The sequence below is a fragment of the Simochromis diagramma genome, unplaced genomic scaffold (genome assembly GCF_900408965.1).
Source record: "Simochromis diagramma unplaced genomic scaffold, fSimDia1.1 OVJJ01000685.1, whole genome shotgun sequence".
Taxonomy (NCBI): Eukaryota; Metazoa; Chordata; class Actinopteri; order Cichliformes; family Cichlidae; genus Simochromis; species Simochromis diagramma.
Genome location: NW_024387477.1, coordinates 15,559,885 through 15,575,057, shown reverse-complemented (window position 1 = coordinate 15,575,057; position 15,173 = coordinate 15,559,885). Strand labels below are relative to the sequence as shown.

The window sequence follows — 15,173 nt, the reverse complement described above, 5'->3', positions numbered from 1 at the left end:
GTCTTTCGCTACTCAGGTTAAATATATATAAGTCACTTAGATAACTTCAAAATGTCATTATTTGGCTTTTTTTAGTATTTTATTTGTTCCTGAGTAAATCGGTTTGGCTGAGATTAAAGTTATAGTTTTTGCACAGCTGAATAAACGTCAAGAAGACAACTGGTTATCAGAAGTGTGAGATGCTCGAGAATTTACTCCAGTGTCCTGTTATATTTTAGATAGCAAGGAGTTTATTAAACTTCACCGAAACAATCTGCAAATTTCATTAAAATTTAATAAACTATCATCTTGTCTTTATGTTTAGTTAGCACATACCTTAAACACTTAAAGCTGTAAGCTAATGATAGTTATATAAGAGCAGATGCTGCTGGTGCAATAAGCTGTACGTTTTACTCCAATGGATGATGATCTGATTAGTCGACTAATCGCAAAAATAATCTGTGACTAGTCGACTATCAAAATAATCGTTTGTGGCAGCCCAGTATCAATTAAAAGACAGTGTGATGAGGGACCAAAAGACTAATGTTATACAAATTGTATTTGTTTCCACGACACACACAAAGAAAAAAACAAAACAAAAAAAACCCCACACTTGTATTCCTAATCACTTATCCAGCAACAGGAAACTCTGGACATGTCAGCAGTACCTTGCAGGGAATACGGCTTCCACTGGTAAACATCCAAATGTTTGTTAAATACCAGTTACGTTTTGGCTAAGATTTGGCACTTATCTCTCAAAAGATGTTCAAATAACAGAACAGTTTTTGGTTGCTTTGTCTTAGTCTGTTCGGAGGTCTATTTTAGATAGCAAAGGGTCCTTGGCCAAGACATTGATCTAAAAGTTGAGCTTGATGGCATGCAAGCACCTTACAAGGGGGCAATACTAAGGCCCAAAGCACAGCAAGTACAGTCTGTTTAAACCATTAGTTCAAACCAAAACAATTTGAATAAGTTGTTTTTTGTTCTGTTTTGTTTGCTTTCCATATGAATGGTAAATCTGGAGAGATCTAATAGATCTGAAGCTATACAACAATCCAGTTATTCAACCATGTTTGTGGTCAGCTGTGTAGTTATTCATACAGTGCTTTCTGTGACAAGCTTCAATGATAAAGTAGAATAAAGCCCTTGTTAGCTTCCTGGTATACAGCATGTGCGCCCACAGGTGTACAAAATTTCATATAAAAATATCCAGAAAACATAAAACCAACTGATGACTAATTTCCACATGTACCCAAAAACACAATCATTGCTTTAACAGTTGATGTGCGTGCAGTCTGTCCTATAAAAAGTCTAACTCCAAGAGAAGATCAGCTCTCCCATCAAACTATCGCAGGGTCAATAGTCCTTTCTTCAGCCAAAACTATTCATAAAAAAAAAAAAAAAAAGTATGGTTAAAGGACAGAAAGTCAGGAAGGAAGCACATGAAGGACATGATCAAGCTTTATGAGCTGTGGTATCAGTTACCAGTTTCTTCCCTTCTTGTTGGCATTATATAAATGCTGACAAAGAGCAAAATGATAGTCCTGTGACTGTGAAAGCATCTCACAGTCTCCATTGCAACTAAGCAATCCTATTGTTAATCTTAAAAATATATATTTTCTATTATGAAAACAACTTTTCATATGCTTTTTAAAAAAGATCCAGAAAAGACTCTCTCTCCAGGTTTTAACACAAGCAATTTATCTCATATGACTAATGTCATAATAAAGTTAAAATGCTGGAGATATTAAGAAAGCTCTGGAGATTTCTTGTTGCAAAGGAGCTCCTTAAGTACTAACAAACTGGGACCTTATAAAAATGATTGTCCAAGTGGTGCAATAGGATAAATAGAGCCAATAACTGTTTAAGGAAGCAACACTGTTGTCGCACAAAGGTATTCTAAGTGACTGAAGAAAAAATGTTCCTGATCTTGTTAGACTGCTCATGCGAAAAGCACAGTACTTTTTCTTTGAATTAAAAAAAACAAAAAAACAATGATACCATCAAGCAAATCCAGTATTTATTTTCCCATGTTAACATGAATCATGTGTCCTTATTCTAAATCTATTTTCATTTAGTTGGTGGATAAAGCAAGATGCTGGTCTTTACCGTCTTCTATGTATTACAAATAGTAATTTAAACGCACAATTTTTCAATTATTAACTGCCGGCTGCTACCCAGATGAATGCATGGGTTGAGGAACCCATTGTCAAGTTTAATGCTACTCAGATTGCTTCACACTCAAAACCTCCATGACTGAATCACTGCCCGTCCTACACAGAGCTTTGCAAACCTACGTCTACATGCTGTAGCCATCATGTGGCGTACTGTCAAAATACTTGGAACAACCGGTAAATGTGGGCTACTCTCAGTTGTCTTTGTGCTGTTGTTGGCCCTGTTGTTTAACCCTATGCTGCTGAGAAGACAGAAGTCATAAGATACAATGAACTATTCGGTACTGATACTGAAGTAAAACTGGTTGTTAAAAAAGAATGAAAACTGTCCCCTGCACGCATTATCTGTGCTTTCCATGTGTTGTTTTTTATCTTTGATGTGTTTTTGCTTTTCTTCCTCTTTGTGATCAACTCAGCTATTATTCTCTTTCCAGTTTTAGACAACTTTTGAACCAATCAGTATTTGAGCTATGCAAAGCATCATCATGACAGGCCACGCACCAGCACCTCAAACAGTCTATGCTCACTGAATTCTCACAACCCTCATAATCCCACATTATTTGCCACCAGGGTAACATATACTATAGACAGCTTTAAAAGAAGCAGCCCCAGAGAGATTGAATTTAAGAAAACAAAGCTTTTCACCAGGTTGCTATGAGCAAACCACTCACCCACCATGGACACTGAATGGTTTTCCGAGTGTAGCATGTTCTCCTTGTATAGAAATCAACTCTACAAGTATTACCTTACTCTGTAAGGCAGAGAAGACAATGGACCCTTCTTACACAATGCAACAGTGCCAAATTTAGCAGTAAGAACTGTTGACTTACTAGAAATTGTTTACCCCAGTGAAGCAAAGGAAATTAGACCTGTCAGGTTGATGCACCAATTATCCAAACGACAACCTCAATGCTCTCCAGTCAGAGACGTTTATGAAGGGTCGAAGTGTACAGCTGGATGTTTACAAGTCACTTCACTTTTGTACTCAGACTCTCCTCTTCATTCCATTTGGAGAAATCAATAAATGACGAAAGATTTGACTGCACTTTAAACAGTTTTGCTGTCACACAACACGTAGCAGATTACTCGTAAATAGACAGAGGATTCATAAATTACTTATCAGTCACTATTTTTTTGTCATTAGGCAACAAATACTTGGCAATCATACAATTCCACAAGGAATACAGTAATAGAAAATCTTTATTAAAGTTATAGGAGTTTACATTATATGTTTGGTTACTAGTGTCTAAAATATGGATGACTGGACACTGATGAAACCTCTATAACTCTACAATCAACATATTTTTCCCTATTAGAGTGAAAAATCAGAAAAAAAACAATGGGGTACACCGTCACAAGATAAGATAGATATTAAGTTACAGACAGCAAGGACAGGTGAAGTGCTTCTCATTCATGCTTATGCCTGTATCAAGGATCGTACTGACTCAGAAATTAGATGAGTCATAGCTACAACAAAGAGAAACAAACCAAGCCTGAAGACTCACTCAGGACTCAGTGTCAAATCATATCAAATTTGTAATTTGCAATTTAAAGTGTTTTTATTAACAGTTAATGAAATGGTGGTGATATAACAAACTGCAGCAGAATAAGGATACGTTTATAAAGCGGGTGATGAAATGCTATATTTATATAAAACAATGTAAACAATTTAGCTGCTAATCCAAGCATGAAGTTTGACCTTGGTCATTCTGTAGTAGGTTTCATACTTCAAGATTGTAATTTCAGGAAACTGTACTGTCTGCAAAGAGGGAAGTATGACAGAAAGTGCAAACTGAGGAGGCAGCAGCTGTTAAGCTAAAAAAAAAAAAAAAAAAAAAAAAAGAAGTCTACTAGCATGCAGCATAATCACCTGTAAAATAAATTTTTACTGGGTTTTTGGCTTCCACAGTCACAGTAGTAGTGACTGCAGTTTTAAGGAATAAGCAAAATATATATAAATACATCCAAGCAAGAGATGCATCTTGGAATAAAATGAGACAAATCTCTGCTATCAGACACATTCATGTGTTGATTAAAGTGCTTTCATGAGATTGCGAGAAGAGACACTGTTTTCCCAACAGACCTCAAGAGAGCCAGGTGTGCTCATAGAAATGAAAAGAGCCAATCAGAGGCACTCACTCATCCCTCCATCACTATGGAGATTTGCACACATTAACATACATCATCCCTGCTACACCACGATTCAGCAAAACCTTAAAGACATGAGACGGAGCATGTTTTTTTTCCTCGCTCAGAATGTGAGGCAGTAAAAGCAGTCGCCCCGTGACGAGTCTGCATTGGGTTACAGAAATATTTGCATGACATTTCTGAACCCATCTAAATGGATGGCACATAAATCCTACATAACCAAGTAAGCTACTGGACTCATCTTTAGCATTCATTGTCAAAGTATAACTATCATCATTATTATCATTATTATTATCATCATTCTTATTATTGTAATACATGAGTATTGATGGCAATCAACAAACATGTAAATAACTTGATTAAAATATTTTTGGAGTCCTTCTTGTAAGTTTAAACTTTTCTAACAGTCACCAGGGAAGCATTTTAAACATATCGAATCTTGTGAGCCAGGGTTTACAAGTTCATTTAGTCATAGATTCACTTACTTTAATGCAAAAGTATGTGTATACAGGGAGTGCAGAATTATTAGGCAAATGAGTATTTTGTCCACATCATCCTCTTCATGCATGTTGTCTTACTCCAAGCTGTATAGGCTCGAAAGCCTACTACCAATTAAGCATATTAGGTGATGTGCATCTCTGTAATGAGAAGGGGTGTGGTCTAATGACATCAACACCCTATATCAGGTGTGCATAATTATTAGGCAACGTCCTTTCCTTTGGCAAAATGGGTCAAAAGAAGGACTTGACAGGCTCAGAAAAGTCAAAAACAGTGAGATATCTTGCAGAGGGATGCAGCAGTCTCAAAATTGCAAAGCTTCTGAAGCGTGATCATCGAACAATCAAGCGTTTCATTCAAAATAGTCAACAGGGTCGCAAGAAGCGTGTGGAAAAACCAAGGCGCAAAATAACTGCCCATGAACTGAGAAAAGTCAAGCGTGCAGCTGCCAAGATGCCACTTGCCACCAGTTTGGCCATATTTCAGAGCTGCAACATCACTGGAGTGCCCAAAAGCACAAGGTGTGCAATACTCAGAGACATGGCCAAGGTAAGAAAGGCTGAAAGACGACCACCACTGAACAAGACACACAAGCTGAAACGTCAAGACTGGGCCAAGAAATATCTCAAGACTGGTTTTTCTAAGGTTTTATGGACTGATGAAATGAGAGTGAGTCTTGATGGGCCAGATGGATGGGCCCGTGGCTGGATTGGTAAAGGGCAGAGAGCTCCAGTCCGACTCAGACGCCAGCAAGGTGGAGGTGGAGTACTGGTTTGGGCTGGTATCATCAAAGATGAGCTTGTGGGGCCTTTTCGGGTTGAGGATGGAGTCAAGCTCAACTCCCAGTCCTACTGCCAGTTTCTGGAAGACACCTTCTTCAAGCAGTGGTACAGGAAGAAGTCTGCATCCTTCAAGAAAAACATGATTTTCATGCAGGACAACGCTCCATCACACGCGTCCAAGTACTCCACAGCGTGGCTGGCAAGAAAGGGTATAAAAGAAGAAAAACTAATGACATGGCCTCCTTGTTCACCCTGATCTGAACCCCATTGAGAACCTGTGGTCCATCATCAAATGTGAGATTTACAAGGAGGGAAAACAGTACACCTCTCTGAACAGTGTCTGGGAGGCTGTGGTTGCTGCTGCACGCAATGTTGATGGTGAACAGATCAAAACACTGACAGAATCCATGGATGGCAGGCTTTTGAGTGTCCTTGCAAAGAAAGGTGGCTATATTGGTCGCTGATTTGTTTTTGTTTTGTTTTTGAATGTCAGAAATGTATATTTGTGAATGTGGAGATGTTATATTGGTTTCACTGGTAAAAATAAATAATTGAAATGGGTATATATTTGTTTTTTGTTAAGTTGCCTAATAATTATGCACAGTAATAGTCACCTGCACACACAGATATCCCCCTAAAATAGCTAAAACTAAAAACAAACTAAAAACTACTTCCAAAAACATTCAGCTTTGATATTAATGAGTTTTTTGGGTTCACTGAGAACATGGTTGTTGTTCAATAATAAAATATTCCTCAAAAATACAACTTGCCTAATAATTCTGCACTCCCTGTATATATATATATATGTTATATATTACACAATCCTCTTTACACTATCTGAAATGCTTTGTTGTAACTCTTTGAACTTTCAAATCTCTTTGCAATTTGAGAGTTCAAAAACGAGTTAAAGTTGATAATGTATCAGCGTTTTCTGGGATGACCATTATCAGGCCAAAACCAGAAGAATGCTGATGAGCTGTCTCAAACGGCACATGCAAGAGATAAAAGCTGTGGATGACTGCTTGTTTAAACTCTGTTTGATAGATTATATATTTTCAGAGTGATGTTTTCCTCAATTGTTTGGAGAGGAATTGATAACTGCAGATGTTCTGAGCAAGAATCACCGGTAGCTGAAAATGTGGAACAAAAAAAACAAAACAAAACAAAAAAAAACAACCAACAAGCAAAAAAACTGCAGATAATATTCAATTTCCAAAAACACCAATCATAAAGTCTAAAGTTGTGAATTTTAGCTGGTAATTAATCTAATGCTTAACACTTAGGGGGTGGGGGGATAGAGCCTATCCCAGCTGTCAGAAGCAGGATATGCCCTGGATAGATCACCAATCTGTTGCCGGGTTAACACAGACAACCACTCACACTCACACCAGTTAAACGATCCCTATGCATGTCTTTAGACTGTGGGAGAACATGCAAACTCCACACAGAAAGACAACATGCTGGCTTCAAACCTTGCTGTGACATAACACTACCAGCCACCACTCCACTGCACTGCCTACTCTGTAACATATTACAAACATTTAATATAAATCTGCACTTCTGTTGTGATGCTGAATCTCTAGCATTAGAAAGAGCAGATATACTTGTCGACTGAATATGATTTGCCTTCTCCTGATGGATTATTGTGGCATCAGTAAAGACCACCAGGGGGGCTGATAATGACCCAGCTCTGCAGCCCAAACAAAACATGAAACAGGAAACAGGCCAGTCAGCCTTGTATCATAACAGTCTGAGGCAAATGCTAGTTCTCTTAACAACAAGAATGCTCATAAGACATGTTTTTACAACTTCCATCACATATTAGTATAGTGGACACACAAGAGTCAGATCAGTGGATCAGGGTTTTCTTTCCATGGTTCCTTTCAACTGCACTCTTTATTGTGCCCTGCAGCATGGTGCAACTAAATAGCTTGCTGCACAGGAAGTGCCTACGTTGCTAAATATAAGGGTGGATTAACATTTGATATTGACTACATGGCCTTGTAATTCCAATTGATCACTATCAGATGCAAATATGCAGGCAAACATGAACCTGAACCACTGATTACTTTATTTTTTTCAATTAATTTTATTTTTTCAAAAATTCAGAAAATTATCATATTTGACTGAAAGGTTACCAACAGAATGAGCCAACCAACACAAAATTTCAGGATGGATGACACAGCTGATAGATGCCTAAGAAACACGCACGCACAAACACACTAAATCTTCTATGGGATTACCAAGACCTACTCATGTAAAGGTAAGCCCAGGCTATTTGTAGTACCAGCAGGATGATGATGACAACTTTCCAAGAGAGTCTCCTGCTCTAAGTGGACCATTTTGTCTTGCACAGAAAAAATAAACATCAACAAATTTAATCATTCTCACATCCACTATTTTTAATAATTATATACTCCTCATATCCTATAGTGTTGTGTTATTTTTCAGTCCTATAGGGTTAAGCTTAAAAAAAAGCAGAAAATATAAATATATACATAAATATTATACATTTCATGACTATTTGAAGAGTGACTATCCACATCAGCACCATTGATGTGCAGACATTGAAAGCAAAGAGCATGTGTTAGCTTTTTGAAGTCTATACATTTTGTTATTTTTCTCCTTTGATAAGCAAGAATATGTTTATTATTAGATAAATTAATCCATGACTTTTTGTAATTTTTCTGTGGTGGAAGAGCCAAAATCCCTGAATATCTGACATTTACTTGTTGTGTAACATCTCTTGAACCCTTTATTCATGCGTTTGGTCTTTGTTGCTGTGTGTAGGTCGAGAACCATGTTGAAATAAGCTCTGACATGTTGCCCAAAGACACAAAAACTTTCTATTCAAAGACTTTCAAGAGGGGACAATTTGGAAATTTGTCCGTAAGCTATCCCAGCTCACCAAAGCTGGTAGAGAATCTGTCTTTGTGGAGATGGAAATATTAGTGTTAGATAACATAAAATGAAGTACCAACAATATATAAACATACAAACTAACGCCTCATGAACTAAACTACCCTGGGGTTAGTCTAAGGTTAGTTATAGTCTATACAAATTAGCATGTTTTGCTATTCAAATCATTTGGTACGTGCATACATGAGTGTGGAAAATGTAACACATCCTCTCAATCATTTTAAGAGGTAAAAATCAAAAGATGGGGCACTTCTGCTACACAACCAGAGTTAAGTGTACAGATCCAAGAAGCTACACATCAAAATTGAGGGTGGTTCATTTCCTCCTTTGGTTAAATCTAACCCAGTTCAGAAATACTTCTCATGCTTTTAATTCTGCTGCAGCATGTGTTAAGCCAGGATCCGGACAACCTTGCAGTGTTACTTGCAGCAGTGTGATCTCGCTTCATAATAGCAGGGTACTTTTCTCCTTTCTCACATTCTTGTGGAAATGACCATGTACATGAGCTAGATTCCTAGCATTATTTTATTATTGTCAGTCCTCCACTTTGACTGAAGGCTGAAGGACTTTTGCTGAAGACATGTTTTAACTCCTCATAAAGCCTAGGACACAAACGCATACCTCTAAACTTGGTAGAAATATTCATTAAAAGAAAAAAAAAAAACCACCAAAAAAACCCACCACAGAACTGAGGGCCAGACTGAAAACACTGAATGGAAAAATGAAAGAAAACAGGAAGAAGAACGGCACTAGAATGTGATCCATTTGTTGCCAGGAGTAAAACATGCCTACACCCAATCTGGGTATGTAGAAAACCCCTTTTACGCTAAAACAGTTTTGTTTTTTAAAACAGGAAAACAAAAGGCTTGACTGCTCAGCCAGCCATAACAAACCATGCATTGATACAGGCAGATACAAACACAGTAAACATCCACGTCCAAATCTGGATGGCCCCACTGATAGACTTCAGCTTGTACATAGTGCAATCTCCAAAAGGCCAATGTGCATTTTGCTTAACAGAACAGTGGGCGACACATGGCTGCTGGTCCAACCAAAACTATGGTATCAGTGCATCTAAGCATTTAAGGAAAAACAGCTACACAGTCCTGAGAGAGCTCAGGGCTCAGCGTTTGACAGTTTGACAGTGCAGCTTTATCTGAAATTCAGGTCAGACATTGTTATAGTTGCCCTCCCTGGAGCGCTAAGGGGGTTATGCCATATGTCAGCAAATAAGCATGAATGTGGGACAATGAATGTGGGAGAGGGAAGAGATCACTTAACATAAGATAAGATGAGTTTCAAGCAGGAAGCTACAAAACTGCTGATACACTATGAACCGCCTGATCCACGGGCGGAGAAAATAAATTGCCTGCTGGTTTCTGTACTGGGCATCAAATCAGCTCGCCGCTATTAGAAAATGCATGACCCGATCAGAAAAAGCTTCCTGACAAAGATCAACAGAAGACCACGTTTGACAGGATTCTGGGAGCGAAGAGCAACGACATCCAAACCAGTACTATTTTTACCAGTTACACAGAAGCTAGCTTAGTTTACAAAGAATTTAGAGGACGCCTATCTACTCCGATATACTCACATAAAACCACTTTCCTGTACAACGTTATTAATTTGCGTGAAAGGTGACAATGCAGAAGTAGTGGCATATCAACCGGGTCTCAGGGTGCAAGACGTATAGTTGCAGCTTTAGCTGAACGTTAACTGCACGCATTTAACTTACAGCGAGTTAGAACAGTCCATTTGCTTCCCTTAAAAGTTATCAGCACAACCATCAGCTAACAAAATCAACCAAACGTGTAACTTTTAATGTGGGAAGAAGTTGCAGATATTTTCCGCGTCCATACTCGGCTCATAACCGGGCAGCGAGCTAACGTTACTAGCTAGAAAAGCTGACCGCTCAAACAACCCGGTCAGAGGCGGCAGTTGACTGCAAATGTTAGAAAGTCAGTGCAACACCTTAAGACACAAGCGGTTCACAAATAGACACAACTGCCAACATATTTCTTACCCATTTGGGCTCTCAAGCCCTTGAGAGTCGAAGCACCCTCCGCCATTTCTATGAAGTTTTCCTTCTGTGTGTTTTTTTTTTTTCTAAAGCAAAGGCGCGTAACCCAGCGCAGCCGGTAGGACTCGGACACCACGGGGACGTGGACATCAAAGATAGGGCGAACAAATCAGGATGTCTCACTTTGAACAGTGTCGTAACAAAAAGTGACTTCCGATGTAGTCAGCGATATGCAAGTATCTTTACCACTCTACGTTATTCTACCTACAAGATAATGAATCTAGTCCCGTTGTCCACTTTGAATATCGTTATGGACCCTATAATATATTTGTTTTAACTCCAACTGCCCTCTTGGCCAAAAAAACAAACAAACTTTTTTTTTTTAATGTCAATGAAACATTTTAGTGTCAGTGAGACGTTTTACCTGGATAAATGAAGGATATATAAAACTCACTTTGCCAAAAAACTGATTACAGGTTCTACCCTGAGACAGGATTGTTGCTTGTGGTTTAGAATAACTTGATATAATTCATGACAGATATTTTGGACATATCTTTCATAGATTATAGGCCAACACCTCAGTTACAACCGTTTAAATACATACTCTAATGAATAATATCAAGTCAGTTTGAGTCAGAAACAACATTTCTGTTGCAAGATAAAAGCTGAAGTATACAGGTAAAAAGTCGCATTGAAGATAAAAATGTATTTTTTAAGACAAATCCAGAGGACATCAGAGACTGCAACACATATAACATCACAGTTCTATCCAGATCATTGAAATGGGGCAAACTGTTTACCAAACAAAGCTATTAGACGTATAAAGATAATTTAAAAAAAAACAGAGAGAGAAACATCGGAAATCACTTGTTGGCACAACAGAACCAACAAAAGAAGAAGGGACACGATATTAAAGATGCTCTGGTAAGGACAACCAATGAGATTGGACGGTAACTTTATAACGTTGATGGTTTTAGAGTTTATTTTAAAAAATAATATTTAGTGCCTCATCTTTTTACCAGACGATCGTGGTGTGGAGGCGGGGGATGTGGGGCGCCAATACTTACAGATTACGTTTCCAATTACAGATGCGAGGACGTCACCTAGCGTTCATATGGGTACTTGCTGCATGCTGATAAATGTAAAGTTTATCCACAAGAGCTGGTGAGAATTCCAAGGTATTCAGGTATTAGGTTTTAGAGGCAATGACTAAAATAGCGACCAATTGAATGAAAGAGAAAAAGTCCCCGTTAAGCATAGTTTGTTAATGATGTAGATTATTTTATCCAGGTTTTGGAGTTTCTTGTTGTTTTCAGATTAGAAAAAAAAGACTTCAAACTTGACTGAAGTTGTGTTTACCATTTGCTTTTGAGATGGATTTGGAGAGTAGTGATGGAAAAGACTGAATACTCACCCAAACTAATGCTCCGAAGACTCTGAAGATCTAGAGATCTGGGAAGCTGGTAAGTTGGCAAACTTCTCCCAGTGAGCGAATAACACAATTTCTCAGGGCTCTCAGTTCTTTCACTTACCGTGAACACTGCATCCTCTGTCCTGGTCTGTCTCACATGCTTTAGCCAGAGGGCTGCTCATCATTTTACATGGTAAACAGGAAATAACACAGCACGTAGGGTGCCTTTGCAGTGACCTGGATATCTAACACTCAACTGAGAAATAAATACTTTTCTCACTGCGTTGTTACAGTACATGATCTATTAAATATATATATTCGACTGAAGACGAGAACCTCAGAAAAGTCAGTAATCTGGTATGATTTTATTCCCATTAATACACCAATGCATCATTTCACTCAAAAAATGTTCCTTTAATTAAATGTCATGCTTTTATGTCTCAATGGTAGGTGTTAGATTGACTGAATGATCTGGTGAGAGTCCTGCAAAAAAGAGCAGAAAGTCTCTACAACATTTGCCACCCTCTGGATCTTTAAGACATTATTGTTTTACCACAGCTCTGTGTATCCTCTTGACAACTTCAGAATTAGGCAAGAGTGCAGCAGCCTGGGCCAACTGGGGCAGCAATGTGTAGGTGGAGGTCCGCAGGTACTGAAAAAGTTCCTGGAAGCCTCGGATATGAGGGATGATCTGCGGTGGAACACCCAAAGACTGTGCCAGTCTCCTTAGAGCTTTGATGTTGTCAGCAGAGTCAAGCAGGATAGACAAGTCCTGAACTGAGTCGTAGTCGAGCATCTCAATCCTCTGTCCTGCACAACATCAGCACAGTACAAGTAAAATCAGTGGCGTACCACACTGAACTCATCCTGATAGAAAACTTTAAAAACTTTTAAAAAAGGACCCTTTTTCAAATACATATATACATCCCCCTCTTGACCCTGCAGCAGTCTTTAGCCTTCAAGCTCGGGTCCTGAGACCTGGGAGCTTGAGTGTCCTGTGCAGTATCTTTGCTGTTCCTAGGACTGTGTTCTTCTGGACAGAGATCTCAGTTGTTGTTCCCTGGATGTGCTAAAGCCACTTGCCTTGCTTGGGAGTCACTGCAACAAGTGCTCCGATTACCACTGGGGCCATTGTTGCCATCACCCTCCACATCTTCTCTGGATTGTCTCAGGGGCATCTTTACACAGCCTTCATCTGGAGTCTTGCCTGGTGTGATAGACCCTAGCCTTTTTGGATGTTTTGCTGAGAGCTTGTTCCTGTGCTGCCATGATTAGTGTCTCTATGCTGTCTTTCAGTCCAGCTTTGTCCAGTTACTGGTACGATTTCTGGATGTCAGCCACTTCCTCTATCTTCCGGTGGTACGTACAGTGCAGGGCCCTGTCTTTCCACTATGGCTCTTCTCCTTTCTCCTCTGATTTCTCAGGTTTCTGCTGCCTGAGGTATTCACTAAGTATCCTGTTCGTTGTGGCCATCTTCCTGATGGACTCATGGATGTTTGTTGTCTCATCCTGGACAGTGGTTCTGACACTCACCAGTCCTCAGCAGCCTTCCTTTTGCTTAGAGACAATCCAGTACATAACAGTAGGGTGCAAGATGCTAACAGGCATGGCATTCATGGAACGCCATAACCAAGTGGCTGGCATAGTATACAGAAACATCTGTGCCGAGTATGGCCTTTAAGTCCCAAGGTCAAAATGGGACACACACCCTTGGGTGGTCGCGAATGTCCAAGCTAAGATCCTGTGGGACTTCCAGATATAGATGGAGAAACTGGTGATGGCTAACTGACCAGACACAGTAATGGTGGACAAACAGAGGAAGATGTCCACAGTAATAGATGTAGCTATACTGAATGATAGCAACGTCAGGAAGAAGGAACACGAGAGGTTTAAAAAACCCTAAGAGATGAGAGAAGAATTCAAGAAGATGTGGGGGGTGAAGTGGTAATCGGAGCACTCAGTGCAGTAACTGCTCCAGCAGATCCCAGGAACAACAGGGAATTAAAAAATAAACAAATAAAATAAAATATATATGCAGCTGTAATGGCTGGTTTGGGACGTACATACCTTCAGCGATCTCCCATATGTCCTGCAATTGTCGTTCCATCTGATAGTGACATAATAAAAGCGACAGAGTAGAAAAGAAGTAATATGATAGTCACCCAATTTATACATGTGTGAAATACATTGACATATAACTCTGTTTTATTACTGAAATGTTTTGAATGAATAAAAAAGGAGCATCAATCTGTGTTGTCATTATCAAGTAAGAAAAAAAATAAAGTGTTAGCCAGATGTTTGTGTTTTTCTGTTTTACATCGTTATAAATTCAATCATTTGGATTGTGAGATTCTGAGTCAATATACTGAATTCAATCAAACTTTAATCTCAAAGTGATTAACTGACAGTGTCAGTCTTGATTATTGTATGTGTCATTATACTGTGTTTCTCTTGCATATATCATGCAGTGGTATTATACATACACAAAGCTGTGATTCTCTGTTAATGAGCCCTGATCTGCTCATTAACCTGCTATCATTACTATTTGGAATATTTTATTTTAAAAGCATTTTTTTTTTTAATCTTGTGGGAAATTGTTGGCAGTATCTTAGACTTTGGTTCCAGAAAAGAAAAAAAAGTCATTTCTGGTAAGTAATTTTCTGTCTTGTTCTTTTTTTCTTGGAAGAAGAAAGAAGTCCCCGTGGCATAAATCTCAGTAAATCAGGAAACAAAACCAAAGTTTTCTTCATGATTAGATAACACTTTGACTATCAAAAAGCTAAACTAAACTAAAAAAAACGATTTTGTACATGAAATATACATAAAATATATAGTATATAACTTCCTACATTTCAAGTTCCTATAGTTTGGCATTGCTAAAGGTGGACTCTAGGTGTGATAGTGATGTAGCTATAGGTATAAACTGTACCTCCTGTGTGATGAGGCTTTGTTGTTCCTCCTGTGTAATACTGTCTGTATTCTGACTGGAAGGCTTGATGTTGGTGGTGACATTAATCACAATAGAAGTAGGATGCACCCCATTCTCATGGCTCACGGAGTACAGACCTCTAGGTTTATAATAAACAATGACAACAATGATTACATCTGGACTGATACAGATAAATGAAAGGCATGGATGTTATAATATTCACAAAGCACCTTGTTGGATTTTCAGCTGAAACTATCTGTGAGGGCGCCTCTTCTGGCTGTGCTGCTCTGTCTGTATGGGTGAACAAAGGTGT

General features: G+C 38.7%; 1 protein-coding gene across 11 annotated transcripts in view; it reads right to left on the bottom strand.

Annotated features, from left to right (window-relative positions):
• map7d3 (MAP7 domain containing 3) overlaps positions 1 to 10,657 on the bottom strand; it is a 28,400-nt gene extending 17,743 nt beyond the window's left edge. For all 11 annotated transcript variants that reach the window (XM_040015883.1, XM_040015884.1, XM_040015886.1 and 8 more), the window contains exon 1: positions 10,524 to 10,657. In XM_040015883.1, coding sequence (XP_039871817.1) covers positions 10,524 to 10,569 — 46 coding nt within the window. In that variant the 5' untranslated portion in view covers positions 10,570 to 10,657. The remainder of the gene's footprint in view (positions 1 to 10,523) is intronic.
• Between the last annotated feature and the right edge of the window lie 4,516 nt (positions 10,658 to 15,173).